General features: G+C 48.2%; 1 protein-coding gene across 1 annotated transcript; it reads left to right on the top strand.

The window, feature by feature from the left end:
• The first annotated feature begins 353 nt into the window (after positions 1-353).
• Positions 354-6478, top strand: LOC125157530 (integrator complex subunit 6-like). The gene is made up of 5 exons (XM_047844344.1): positions 354-576; positions 2195-2297; positions 5064-5429; positions 5778-5871; positions 6176-6478. Exons 1-5 carry the CDS (start codon positions 367-369, stop codon positions 6336-6338), a joined length of 936 nt encoding a protein of 311 aa, XP_047700300.1. The 5' UTR covers positions 354-366; the 3' UTR covers positions 6339-6478.
• Positions 6479-14004: the final 7526 nt, after the last annotated feature.

Raw genomic sequence — 14004 nt, forward strand, 5'->3', positions numbered from 1 at the left:
TGTAAGGGGTCTTTCTGAGAAGAATGTAGGTTTAATCAAATCATCCAAAGAGGTTAAGGCCCAGTACTCAAGGTTCTATGGACTAAGTGTAAAAGAACTCCATGGAGCTTAGGTTCTTCCAAAAGGAGAACAAGTATGGTCCTTTAGTTGGGATGCTGGTATAAGGGAGGTCAGCCCACTCTTAAACCTAGCTTGAAGCAAAAGGGAATTGTTCTGGACCTAGTGGTGAGCCTATAGGCAGTAGTGATGGTGGACTGAATAATGACTTAGCTGAGGGGTGATGATTCTAGATTCTAAAATATAATAGAGATCGTAGATATGAGATTCTAAACTCTGTTGCCATGGCGCACATCGCCAACAGTGGCCATGTCCTCCCTAATGGATAGTACATTTAAGCTGTATAGCATCAAAGTCTTTTCCACTGATTACCCACTTTCCCATTGGAGTGCTCTACTCAAACAAATAGCTAACTATGAGAAGAATCTGAAGACAACAGCTTCTCCATCTCAAAAGACTAATCCAGAACAACCTAAAAGACTTTATACTCTCAGCTATCTGCTTCAAGATGATAATAAGGTAAGATAACTATGACTATTTCTGCCTAAATTGTGGTATTCTTTGTATAATTATTTTCTTCTTCAAACGATGAATGTAAGTCATGTGCTCTACTTCTATTTATTTAAGGGACAAAGTATGATACAAGGAATCTCATGTGAACAGAAAGTAGGAGCCTCCTTATCCAAGAGTGTGTTAGTTGAACAGAAAGAGTGGTTGCCATTTATTGGAGTAGAAGCTGGTGTTTTAAATGATCCCATTTAATACTTACCACCGTTTTGTAGATGAGTATGACTATCCCCCCTTTCATAATAAGAAATCAAGGCTAACAGTGGTCAAACGTGTTGCTCTGAATGACACAGTTGACAAAAGATAGAGCCAGGATTTGAGTCCACATCTTTCTGGCTCCAGAGTCTATATTTGTTCCCACCCCACCCCCCAGTAACTCCCTTCGTATTGAGATCACAGTTTACACTCTCTGTTTCCATTTTTCAAGTCATTAGTGCTCTATCTAGAAAATAAGTGTTCCTCTTGAAATTGAAGTACTAGCTGATGTTGCCATAGTTGGATTGTCCTATGGACATCTTAATGGGAGATGTGTATAGTGTGCATGAGAGAGACATACTGACTTGACTATTGAAGCACGCGGGCAAAGAGGATCATAGCTGCTCTCGTTGGAGAGATCATTGACATAAAGGCACGGAACATGCAACAAATTCTTCGGTAACAACACAAGACTTAAAGTTAGCCACCTCACCCCAAACTCCTCAGTTAACTGGAGTTTTTCTTAATTTCCTGTGCCTTGGTTTCCTCATTTTTCACAAGAGAGATAATAATCACACCTAAGTCAGAGGGCTTGGTGGAGGATTGAGTTAGTGTAGAGCATTTAGAACAGTACCTATTGGAGACTAAATGCTCAATGAAAATGTTTTCACCATTCTGGATTCCTCTTTTATGGGAAGCGCAAACGTGCTGGGAAAATATTTTTTTTTATCACAACTGTATTCAGACAAGGCAGTTATCCTTTGATGAAAACAGCTTTTAGCTAACCTATTACACCCTTGACTTCCTGTTTTATCCGCCAACACTGAAAAGAACTCCCTATACCCACCCAGCTCCAAGGATGACATATTTAAATCTCGATAAGGTTAGAGGTGGGGAGATTTACACGTTCAGTCTATTCTACCTTTTACCGTCTCCATGTATCATTTAATAAAGTGTTAATCAGTATTTGTTAATAGAGTTAAAGCACAAAAGGACAAAAAAGGTATTTTCTTTTTTCCCCAACAAAAGCTGAAGCAAAATGGTGTGTGCTTCTCCGAAGAGATAACTGTGGGTTTATAAGCTTGACTGATGAAAGCCACTCATTCTCCAGCAATCTTAGCAAACGTGGTTGTCCCATGTTTGGTTTTGTACAAAAACCTTGTATTTTACCTTCTCCTCATTTCACTTAGGTTATACTAAAATTGGATCGCATTTTCTGAAAACATGGTGCGGGCTAAGTGAATATAAATCTTTGGACCATGATTCAAACTTATATTAATAATATAAATGCATGGCTGTCTGTGCATATGAAGAGTGCAATTTTGCAATGATTGGATTTTGCCTTTAATGGAATGTGTTCACTGATGTTTTTCAGCAAATAAAGAATGACAAAGGATATCAGGTTGAAGCAGGGCAACAAAAACAGATGAAACGTCCTAGGAAGCCCAGCAGCTGCCCATCATCTAAGAGAAGGCCAAGTACGTCACCAAGGTTAAGCGAACAGGAAAGAGAGGGGAACCCCATCTCTAGGGCTCAGCCAGGTCAAAGGAAATATATAGTTATGTCCTTGAGGGATGGACAGGTACGAACATGTTTGCAAGCGGAGGGGCAGGTCTGTACGTTGGGTCCAACCATTTGGGCAGTGTAAGAGTTAGAACAAGCAGGTTCCCAGGGCACCTGGGTGGCTCATTTGGCTAAGCGTCTGACTTTGGCTTGGGTCACGATCTCACGGTTTGCGAGTTTGAGCCCCACACCGGGGTTTCAGCTGTCAACTGAAAGCAGAGCCCACTTTGGATCGTCTCCCTCTCTTTCTCTCTCTCAAGTAAATAAACATTTTTTAAAAAGCTGTAGAATAAGCAGGTTCCGGACACACAAAAAGATGATGGGCTCACCACCAGGATGGATCTGCTCATATTCTCCTTGTCTTCACGTTGTGTTCCTGCTCTAACCCAGTACAGTCTGGCTGCTTCTTAACCATAGTCTAGTGAAGCTGTTAGCGTCCATTTCACCAGTGGCTGCTACACTTTGGCATTCATTTCTCAGAAGCATGTGATGTATTTGTTCACTCTGGGCTCCATGGAAACCTGCTTGGTTCCCAGACACCATGTTCTCCTGGATTCCTTATCCCCTGGCTAGTGACCCCTTTTCCTTCTCCCTTTTCTGATTTTTTCCTCTTCTTTCCCACCTGTAATTCTGCAGGGGCCCAAAGCTGGATCTTGGGCCCTTGTCTCTTCAACCCGCTCTCCCCTTAGGCGATTCCACACAGTCTTAGAACTTTAAATATTATTCATACTGCAAGAACTCTCACCTTTATACCTCTAGACTACAACTTTCTCCTGAACTTCAGACTCAAATACAACAGCTTACATGACCCCTCCAATCAGCGTCTACTACATACCTAAAATACAATTGGTTCTGCCTGAACTTCTGACCTTCTTCCTCTCCAAAAATGCCCTACTTTCAGCCTTCTCGATCTCAGCAAATAATACCATCCATTGGTGTAACATTTATTTATTTATTTATTTAATAATTAAAAAAAATTTTAATGTTTATTTATGTTTGAGAGAGAGACACACGCACACAGAGAGTAAGTGGGGGGAGGGGCAGAGAGAGAGAGAGGGGAACACAGAATCCAAAGCGGGCCCCAGGCTCTGAGTGAGACGCAGGGCTTGAACTCACAAACCATGAGATCATGACCTGAGCCGAAGTCAGAAGGTGAACCGACTGAGCCGCCCAGGCACCCCATCCGTGTAATATTTATAAAGGTGTAACAACCTGCTGTCCAGCGTTATGGGAGCCACGGAAGGCCTAGAAGCTCCAATAGTTAGATTTGCAGATATCCATAGTGTAAATAGCCCCACCATAGACTAGTTCAAGCTACCAACCTGGGGTCACTGAACCAGAATCAGGACAGATTGACCACATCTGTGACACTTGTGAGCGATTGCCTAACAGCCTGCACACACCTGGCACTATTATTTCCTCCAGGGGTTCAGGACAAAACACTTAGATTCACTCATGACTCCTCTTGTTATTCTGTTCTTCATCTCTCACCTCCACCCCTTAACAAGTACAGGCAGCTTAACTCCCAGTATCACCCTTTGTATCACCCTTGCCTGGATCACCCTTGGTCTCTATCCCTCTAGTCTGTGCTGCCACCCTCTGTCCCCAAGCTGCTACAACAACTTCTCATCTGATTTCCCTGCTCTCCCACTTGACCCTCCTGACCCATCACCGCCCTGCAGCCCGACTGACCCCGTGCGCACGGAAATCCGATCCTGCCACGTCCATCGCGAAACCCGCCACCAACTCCCCCGAGCACTCAGAACAGAATCGGAGCTCCCGACGCTGGTCTACACGCTCTGCAGGACCCGGGCCTGCCCTCCTCCCCTGCACGCGTCCTCTGGGTGTCCTCCTTGCTCTCTCTGCCTCTGTCCTTTGCTCCACGGCCCCGGCTCGTCCCCTCCTAGGGCGCTGCACTGGCCCTCACGGCAGCCAGAAGTCCTCCTCACGTGCACAGGCCGCCCTGTCTCCTGTTCCAGACTCTGCCCAGGGGTCACCTCCTCAGAGGGCCCTGCCTGACCACAGGGTCCTGGAGGCTCCCTCTCCTACTCTCTGTCACATCCCCAATGTCTTCCTTCCCAACACGAATTCACACGTCATTATTTCCTTTCCCCTTTTTACTTGTACCACCTGACCTCCCCACGAGGATCTAAGTTCCATAAGGGCAGGGATTGTCTCGATGCCGATCGCCCAGCACTCGGCAGTGTCTGGCACAGAGGGGGCTGAGTATATGAAGCAGGGGTGTCAGACTTGGAACAAAAGGAAATTCACCTTTCTGAGACAGAAAAGACAAATGGGGAGGATCATATACGGACTGGGATTCTTGGTGATGGAGTGCCAATATCAGATATCTTGGCATCAAGTAAGATAGATATTCTGCTTTCCACCTTGTGAAGGGCATCGAGGAGGCATTAAATCACGAGTGTCAGAGCTCTGTGAGTGTTTGTTAGTTGTACTGTCAAACTGCATTTCTGTATGTATTCCTAGTGCCAAGAGAGAAAAAGTGACTTATGGTATGATCTTTATGGAGACCTACTCGTGGGATCTGATATTTCCACTTGGTATCTACTTCCGCTTTAAGAAACAAAGAATTTTCTCAAAAGTGCAGAGCCCGGGGATGTACCCCTGGGGGTGATGAAATGCACCTGCCTCACAGCTCAATCTCTTAATTTGGTTTTCAGGAGCCACTGTCACTCACAAAGTCCGTGACAAGAAGATGAAAAATAATCCAACCCCACCTGATGGCTTCTTGCCAAATGCTGCTGCACCAGCAGTTACGAATGTGGCAGGAAATGGTATTCCACTCAACCAACAGGATTCGCTCTCTGATGACTTCGCTAAAGACGGCCTGTCTCACAAACCTGGTAGTAATTCACCTGGAGGAGGAGCCAAAAACAGCAGTGTCTCCGTAGGTGACCCAAAAGTCCCAGCGGTGCCTTCGACAGGAGTTGTGCCAAAGGAAGTGCCAATGAGTGCTGCTCTGGCACAGAAAATTAACAGTGATATAAAACATCAATTAATGAAGGAAGTTCGGAAGTTTGGACGAAGTAAGTAGTGACAGGATGGCTCTTAATAAAACCATGGGAAGTCTCATTCTATGATTTAGAATAGATCCAACCCACCTCTTGGACTCATCCTTTGGCTGAATTGGGTTTTTACAGAATTTAGGATGGTTTCTCTTTAACTGGTCTCGAAATTCCCGATACACCTCTTAAAATTGTCTGTTTGGCTTGCTTGGTGTTTACAATAGTTTCCTTAGTAAGCATTCGAAACACAAACACTATGCAGCCCTCTAGCCCATGAGGGATGATTGCTGAGGCAGTGGATGCACTAAGAATGAGTTCTAAGCCATCTTTGTGTTTTTAAAAATACTGAATTTTAAAAATTATTTTCAGGGTATGAAAGGATTTTCACCTTGTTTGAAGAGGTTCAAGGGCCTCTTGTAGTCAAAAAACAATTTGTTGAATTTACCGTCAAGGAAGCTGCAAGGTAGGTGGAAAAAAGAACTCTCCATTTTTTTTTTTAAAGAACTCCTCATTTTTTTTTTAAAGCAGTTGTGCCCAATGCTGAACAGGGGCAAAACCAAGCCCTGGCCATCATAGTCTGGGCAGGGGAGGGTATGGGCCCTCAACTGATAACACTCTTGGTATTTTGCTAGACTACATTTTCCCAAGAGGATGCATTTTGTATTCCCATGGAGATCGTAGGCTCTATTTTGTATCCACTACTATGACTAGCACATTATAGATGCTTTAGGTATCTTCTGGTTCCTTAAATTTGTCTTTATTTTCAGGTTTAAAAGAGCAGTCTTGATTCAGCAGCTTGAGAAGGTACTAGAAAACCTGGAATCCTGCTGCCATCTCAAGAACGTTAATCACAAGAAAAGCAGAGAATTGTGTTCTTGCAAAGACCACTCAGAAGCAAAGGCGAATTGCCTATGTTGTAAGATGGAATAGGGTAGTGTTGAAGCTCCCCAAAACGTTGTAGTCAAGAAAATTCCCTTCTAGAGGCCAAGATAAAAAGGAACGTAGTCTTTCAATTTTATGGTTCTCCATCAATAAAAGCTGGGCTATGGCCCTAAGAATTTCCTATGAAAGCATAGTTTGTTGTTTGTTTCTTTGTTTTCTTACCTGGGGAGAGGGATGTATTAACTCATCAAGCTGAATATTATTACAGTGCCGGTTTCTGTGGCAGGTCCCATGGTTGTAGCTGGTATTTAAACCTGCTTTCTTTCACTACCCATTTCTCATTCCCTTCCCCCTGAGGTAGCATCTCAGGTCATGGTCAGGGTTCTTTGCCTCGTAGCAGGACTCAAAACTTAATTGCTGAAGCATCTGGGCCACTAAGATGTCCTGCCTTAAATGGGTTGTTGCAATTTTCCACAATCGAATCACATGAAGGGAGAGTAGTTAAGCTCTTTGGACGTACTGGACATACTCTTTCTTAGCTCCTGGAGTAGCAGGAACCCATTCCCTTTGATTGTCTGCTTTCATCACCCCAGCCAGTATGGGACCCCCTTCTTTGGCTTTTGATGGAGAGGGCTGAGGGAACCAAAATGGCCAGCTAGCAGTCTCAATTCCCTCTCCATGGAATCACGACTGTGTTCCTCAGTGAAAGCTTTTCTCCCTTTGGGATGAAGACCTCTGGTTCAGAAAAGCCTAAAGCAAGAGGCATGGGAAGGTTTTAGTGATAAAGTGACAGGAGGGTACTTCCATTTCCACCCTTTGATTTCAACGCCTGTGAATCCTGACTACAGGAGGGAAAAACAAATGATGTCAGATGCTTATATACAGCAAATTCTGCTTATTGGAAGTTATTACTTCTAGGGGCGCCTGGGTGGCTTAGTCAGTTAAGCATCCCACTGTGGCTCAGGTCATGATCTCACCACTCGTGAATTCAAGCCCCACATCAGGCTCTGTGCTGACGGCTCGGAGCCTGGAGCCTGCTTCGGATTCTGTGTCTCCCTCTCTCTCTGCCCCTCCCCTGCTCATGCTCGCTCTCGCTCTCTCTCTCTCTCTCTCTCTCTCTCTCAAAAATAAACAAATATTTAAAGAAATTAAAAATTTTTTTTTTAATTTTTTTTTCAACGTTTATTTATTTTGGGGACAGAGAGAGACAGAGCATGAACGGGGGAGGGGCAGAGAGAGAGGGAGACACAGAATCGGAAACAGGCTCCAGGCTCCGAGCCATCAGCCCAGAGCCTGACGCGGGGCTCGAACTCGCGGACCACGAGATCGTGACCTGGCTGAAGTCAGACGCTTAACCGACTGCGCCACCCAGGCGCCCCAAGAAATTAAAATTTTTAAAAATTAAAAAAAGAAGTTATTACTTTTAGCATAATCTCCACCCCTGCCACATTGGCGACTTTACATTTGAGCCCACTGGGGAGGATGCAAGTGTGGTCGAAGAGGCTGATTGAGATCTACACAATGGATACTTTATTCATTAGATCACTAAACTTCTGCACCGGTAAGGTTATTCTTCGCTGGTCACCCTCATGAGACACACGTATCTTCACATCGGATGTCTGTCTGGGGGGGTGTATATCCACATACATCCTCTCCAGACCTCCTTGTCCCGCATTTTCAACCACGTATCCTCAAAGTCCCCGACCATTCAGCCAATGACTCGAACACAGCCTGTGCATGGCCATACACTTGTACCTCTGCTCAAAATCTTCCCTTTGGGAGGCTTACCCTTCACTGTCCTTCAGGGCTGTCCCAGGTGGGACCGTAGTACAGCAGCTGTCCACTTTTGGCTTGTGTGGTAGGCAAGTGCTATGCACTAAATGTCTGTGTCTCCCCCTCCACATTCATGTGTTGAAGCCCTAACCCCCAGTGTGATGGTGTTTGGACGTGGGCCCCTTGGGAGGTAAATAGGTTTGGGAGAGGTCATGAAGGTGGAACAGCCACGATGGGATTAGTGCCCTTATAAGAAGAAAATAGAAAGCTTGCTCTCGCCCTCCACCCTGTGAGGACACAGCGAGAAGGCAGCTGTCTTGGTCTGTTAGGGCAGCTCTACCAAAACACCGTAGACTGGGTGACTCGAAAAAACAGAAATGAATTTCTTGGAGTTCTGGAGGCTGGGAAGGCCCTCATCAAGGCACTGGCAGATTCAGTGTATGGGGAGAACCTGTTTCCTGGTTCACAGACAGCTGTCTTCTTGTCATGTTCTCGCGTGGCTGAGGGGATGGGGGAACTCTCCGGGGCCCCTTTTACAAGGGCACACAGCCTATTCATGAAGATCTGCCAAAGGCCCACACCTCAAAGTACCATCACACTGAGAATCAGGATTTCAACATATGCATTGGGGGCACGGACACACACATTCAGACAACGGCAGCAGCAACCTGCAAGCTAGAAAGAGAGCCCTCACCTGACACTGAATCCGCCAGCACCTTCATCTTGGACTTCCCAGCCTCCCAGACAGTGAGAAATAGATTTCTGTGGTTGAAGCCACCCAGGCTATGGTACTTTATTATAGTCGCCCGAGCAGACAAAGACAGCAAGATTCTCATCACGGCCTCCCGTATTCCCGTTTCTCGTATCGAACATACGAGTACAATGCACGAGTGCCGTTCTGGTGGCATTTTGCTGATGTAATTAAGATCCCAAGTCAGTTGATCCTGAGATACAGAAAGAATGTGGGTGGACCTGACCCACTCAGGGAGTCCTTTCAAAGCTCTTCCCTACCGAGGAAGGGAAGAGGAAGTCAGAGAGCCTCAGAGCACAGGAAGCACACAACACGCAGTGACCACTACGAGGAGAAAGCAGTGCCCCTGAGAAGGCATGGGGGTGGCTGGGAAGGCAGCCCCTCGTTGGCAGCTGCAAGGAAATGGGGACCTTGTTCTCCACCCTTCAAGGGTTAGGTCTGAATGAGTCAAAGAGGAGGATCCCAGAGCTTCTAGGTAAGCACCAGCCTAGCTGATGCTTTCACTTGGCCTTGTGAGTCATTCAGCAGATACTAGATGAGCCTTCTGGGTTTTTCTGATGTGCAGAATAGTGAGGCGATCAATGCATAGTGTTTTCAGCTGCCCCACTTGTGACGATTTGTCATGTGCCAAAATAAAATCAATACTGTGTTGCATGCCTGCTGGGAGGGAATGACGGTAAGCCAGGGCTGAGGTGGGTTACTTTTTAAAATTTTTTTTTTAATGTTTATTTTTGAGAGAGAGAGAGAAGCAGAGAGAGGGAGACACAGAATCCCAAGCAGGCTCCAGGCTCTGAGCCGTCAGCACGGAGCCCGACGTGGGGCTCGAACTCACGAACTACGATCCCATGACCTGAGCCGGAGTCAGACGCTTAACCAACTGAGCCACCCAGGCGCCCCTGAGGGGGTTTGCTTCCGTTCTCCAGACACCCGTTCATAAGAAACTCCCCTGGAGGCCAGAGGTGCAGGGGCAGAGGACTTTCTCATGAACCAGGCCCCACTCAAAACCAGCAGGCTTTCAGGTTACTTGCTAAATGGCTCAAAATAGCACAACAAGGAGGAATAGGGTACCACCGGAGCCACCAAGTCCCATTGCTCTTTTGTGTCCCTTGTAATGGTAGGAAGGATAGTTGTCACAGACTGTTGTTCACAATCGGACACGCTCCACAACACTTATTCACATCTATGATTTCACCTTTTTTTTCCGCACTGCACTAATCTTATCCGACAGCTCTTCTGCTTATCTAGTGTCTTTATCTCCCACCTGGCACGGATGATCCGTGAGAAGAGGGTCTAGTTCATGGTTCTTTCACACCTAGTGAAGCGGATGGTGCTAAAATGGTTTCTGACAAACATTGAATGAGTTATTTTTAATCGTCACAACAAGTATGGGAGGTGGATGGTGGCAGGAGCCTCAGTTCAGCAAAGGGGATGCGGAATCAAAGACTCTGGGTACGGAGCCCCCGTTCAGGAGCAAACGAGGGGGTCCCTGGAGGAACCACTGGGAGCCGGGTCTCCCTTGAAGCCAAGTTCTTTCCACGCCTCCGATGCTGCCCCTGGACTCCACAGCCTCTGGCTGCCCCTGGCCCACAGTCTCCCACTGGTCCCTATTTGTCATCTGACCCTGGATCTGGAACATTCTCTGCTCACTCTCCCTCCCTGATGGGAGCTCCCAGGGGAGGGAGGGCCTAGCTCTCACCTGCCTCAGCCTCGGCCTCAGCCCTTCAGCGCTGAGGACTCCCAGGGACACCTGTCCTGTCACACAGGCCTAAGCTTGTGTCCCTCAGCCAGTGCCGGGCCCGTAGGGGAGTCTGCTCTCTGTGTGTGCCCCAAAGGAGATCCCTGCCCATCAGTGAACGACCCACCGTGCACTGCTCTCTGCCCCGGAGCTGGTAGCCTCTCCTGGGTTCTGGGCCACGACTGTCTCCCATAGGCAGCACCAACGCCGAGCAGCACATTTGCAGAGCACCTACATCGTGCCAGGACGGGCTGGGGCTTCTGCCCATCCCGCTCACCTCAACCCCACAGCTACCTCATGAGGCAGGGGCTGCGATTTCCCCTCAAGATTTCCCCTCAACGCCCGAGGAACCTGAGCCCCCAGGGAGCGCGTCCTTGCTCAAGGTCAGGCAGCTGGTCGGGAGCTGAAGCCAGAGTTCAACCCGGGCGTCCCTCCCTCCACTGCGTGCGCTCTTGAGAGCCGTGCAGCTCTGGGCCCGGACCTCACAAAAGGGAAACTCCATTCCTTACTAAATTGAGATGTAAAGTCCAAAGAGCGTGCGGACTTTGCCTCGCCGGGTGAAGAAGTTGCTAACCTTCGAAAGAAAACCGTCAGTTATTTCGCCAGCAAAATGCACGTATTTGGGAATAGCCGAGAACTGCCATCCGGGCCAAGCAAGCTCCAGCCCAACCACAGGCGAATTCAGAGAACAAAGCAGAGGCCGGCTCTCTTATAGAGGAGAAGGGACAGCGGTAAACAGCGAGTCCCCAGCAGTAAAGTCACAGGTCCCAGCTGTGAAGGTCTCTCATTGGCTGAGCTGTGACGGTCTCTCATTGGCTGGGCTGTTGCTGGGGGCGGAGGAAGATCTTTCTGCCTCCTGCTGGGATGGTAACACAGTGGCTGAAACTGTTGCTTTGCCAGGTACCTGTCTTCTTGTTGGATTCACTCTTGGCCCCGGATGGTAGGGAGCAAGAGCTCCCCCTTCTGGTCTCTTGGCTCCAACGTAGTGAAGTTTCCCTTTGTGAAACTTCAAGAAGTCCAAGGCAAGTCCCCCCTTTCGTCTTCAAGTACAGCCTGAGGCCTCCCCGGTTCAAGAGACCAGCACAGAAGGCTGAGTGCCCCTAGGCAGACACTTGGAGTTTCTGCAACACGGAGCGGGTCAAGGGATACGGATGGCCCGACTTCTGAGAGCCTGCGCCTAGAACAACAACGTCCCTTCAAGGGGACTGACTCAGAAATCCAGTTCACATTGACAGCGGAGAGTCTGCTGAGCTAAAGCAGACATCTCACTTGGGACGGTGTTCCTGCCCCCCAAGAGCATGCTGACCTGTGGCCTAGCTCTCTGCACGTTTAGAGTGTCTCCCTTGTGTTTTGGGTTCCCCAGAGTGTGTCTCCATGTAGCGGTCACCAGCACTAAGGAGCCCAGCTGCCCCTCGTCATCACCCTCATCATGAATCCACAAATTTCTGGGTGCCGCTGTGTCCAGGCACTCAACGCCCTGAGAACATCTGACTTCTTCCACGCCTCCTTAGGATCCATGTGGTGGAGATTATTCACTCCTGCTGTTATGAGGAAATTCAGGCCAAGGCAGGTGAGGGGACAGCTGAGGCAGCTCTCTCAGTAAGTGGCAAAGCCAACTCTTACTGATTGGGGACAGACAACCAGCAGGGACGCTGGAGCCAGATAATGGTTTTAGGAGCTTTGATGGGGGGGGGGGGGTGAAATTAACCCCAGGTGCTAATCTCCCTGCCCTCCTTCCATGACAACTACCCTGATGATTCAGGAAAGAGCGAATACATGACAAGTAGATCATGTGGGATGAACAAAAATCAGGGTCCCATGTAATTGTGCCCTTGGATGTGCAGCAGGTTTCTGCTTATATTTTTTAAATAAATGTTCATTCACTTCTATGAGAGAGAGCATGAGCATGAGCAGCGAGAGAGAGGGACAGAAGATCTGAAGCGGGTTCGGTGTGGGCTCCGTGCTCATGGCAGCGAGCCAGGTGCAGGGCTTGAACTCGCGAACTGTGAGATCATGACCTGAGCCGAAGTCAGACTCTCAACCTACGGAGCCTCCCAGGCGCCCCAGATCTCTGCTTATTATACCTGATGTTCTGCTTCCAGTAGACTTTCCACCAGCTCATTATCCAATTCATGGAATCACTAAAAGTGATGGTCAGGGAGCCTAAGAAGAGGAATAGAGTTATCACTTCCCACCAAAAGTTTCTTATGATGGCAAGAGGGGGCAACACAGACCTGTGTTTAAACTGTTTTTTTCTCTTTTTCTCTCTATTTAAAAAACGTTTTTTATTCATTTTGAGAGTGTGCGAGAGGTAGATGTGCAGAGAGAGAAGAAGAGAAAGAGGGAGAGGGAGAGAAAGAATCTCAAGCAGGCTGCAGGCTGTCAGCACAGATCCCTATCCAGGGACTCAGTCTCACAAACCGTGAGATCATGACCTGCACCGAAATCAACTGTCAGCTGCTCAACTGACTGAGCCACCCAGACGCCCTGAGAGAAACAATATCCTGATTATTGAATACAGGTTTCGTTGCGAGGCCATGATCAAGTCTCCTGGTATCTTTCAATCTATACATTTGCTATTTGGAGCCTGAAGTGAGCAAATTGGCACATTCTGATTGAGGCCCCATTGAGCAAACTAACTGGTGCAGGTGGACAGGCGCATGAAAGGATTCCATCAAGCAAAGCCTAGGACCCCTCCTGGGAACGCCAGGCGAGATGCCACCGTATTCTCCCAGGAAACGGGACTTAAGTAGCACGCAACTGCGGAGCCCTGACAGCCACTTTGCGATCATGAGGAGGAGCCGGAACGGGGATGAAAATGGCTGCCAGAAAGCAGAAGAGAACGTGGGGAAGAGGCCAGGACTTTGGTCATACTATTAATATAGGACTTGGCCTCACTTGATGCTAATCTCCACTTAGCTGTTGGCTCCTTGTCTCACGTTAGCTCAAACGGGGGAGTTCTGTGCTCCTGCGCCTGAAAGCAACCTTTGCAAAACAGCGTTCACAGCGGCAAGTCAAAGAGAAAACACAGGGTGCAGGTGGAAATCACCCGAAATTGCCACTTGGCCACAAGCAGTTTGTACATTTCAGCATTACCACAGCCTGGGGTCCTCTCGGAACAAGGCAGGGCTCTTAGTACCGTTTGCGCTTCGTGTGAAGATTCTGTTTAGTGCGTCCCCCCAGGGGGCCCCCACTCTGCTGTGACAAGTGAGAGACTGCAGAGCAGCCCCGAGAGGAAGAAGGGCTCCTTTCTGCACTTGTGCGGGTGGACACCATGGAGGAGGCCAGGCGGGAACGCTGAGCACCTGGAGGGGGCGGCCCCTGGGTGGGGCACTCAGCTGTGAGGACTCAGTGGGCCCCAGCGCTGCTCACCCCTCACAGGGTCACATTAATCTAGGCCCCGGTCTTCAGTGACCTTTAACATTTCGGGTTCAACTGCCCTTACAGCTTAGCAT

Source organism: Prionailurus viverrinus, chromosome X (assembly GCF_022837055.1).
Source record: "Prionailurus viverrinus isolate Anna chromosome X, UM_Priviv_1.0, whole genome shotgun sequence".
Lineage (NCBI taxonomy): Eukaryota > Metazoa > Chordata > Mammalia > Carnivora > Felidae > Prionailurus > Prionailurus viverrinus.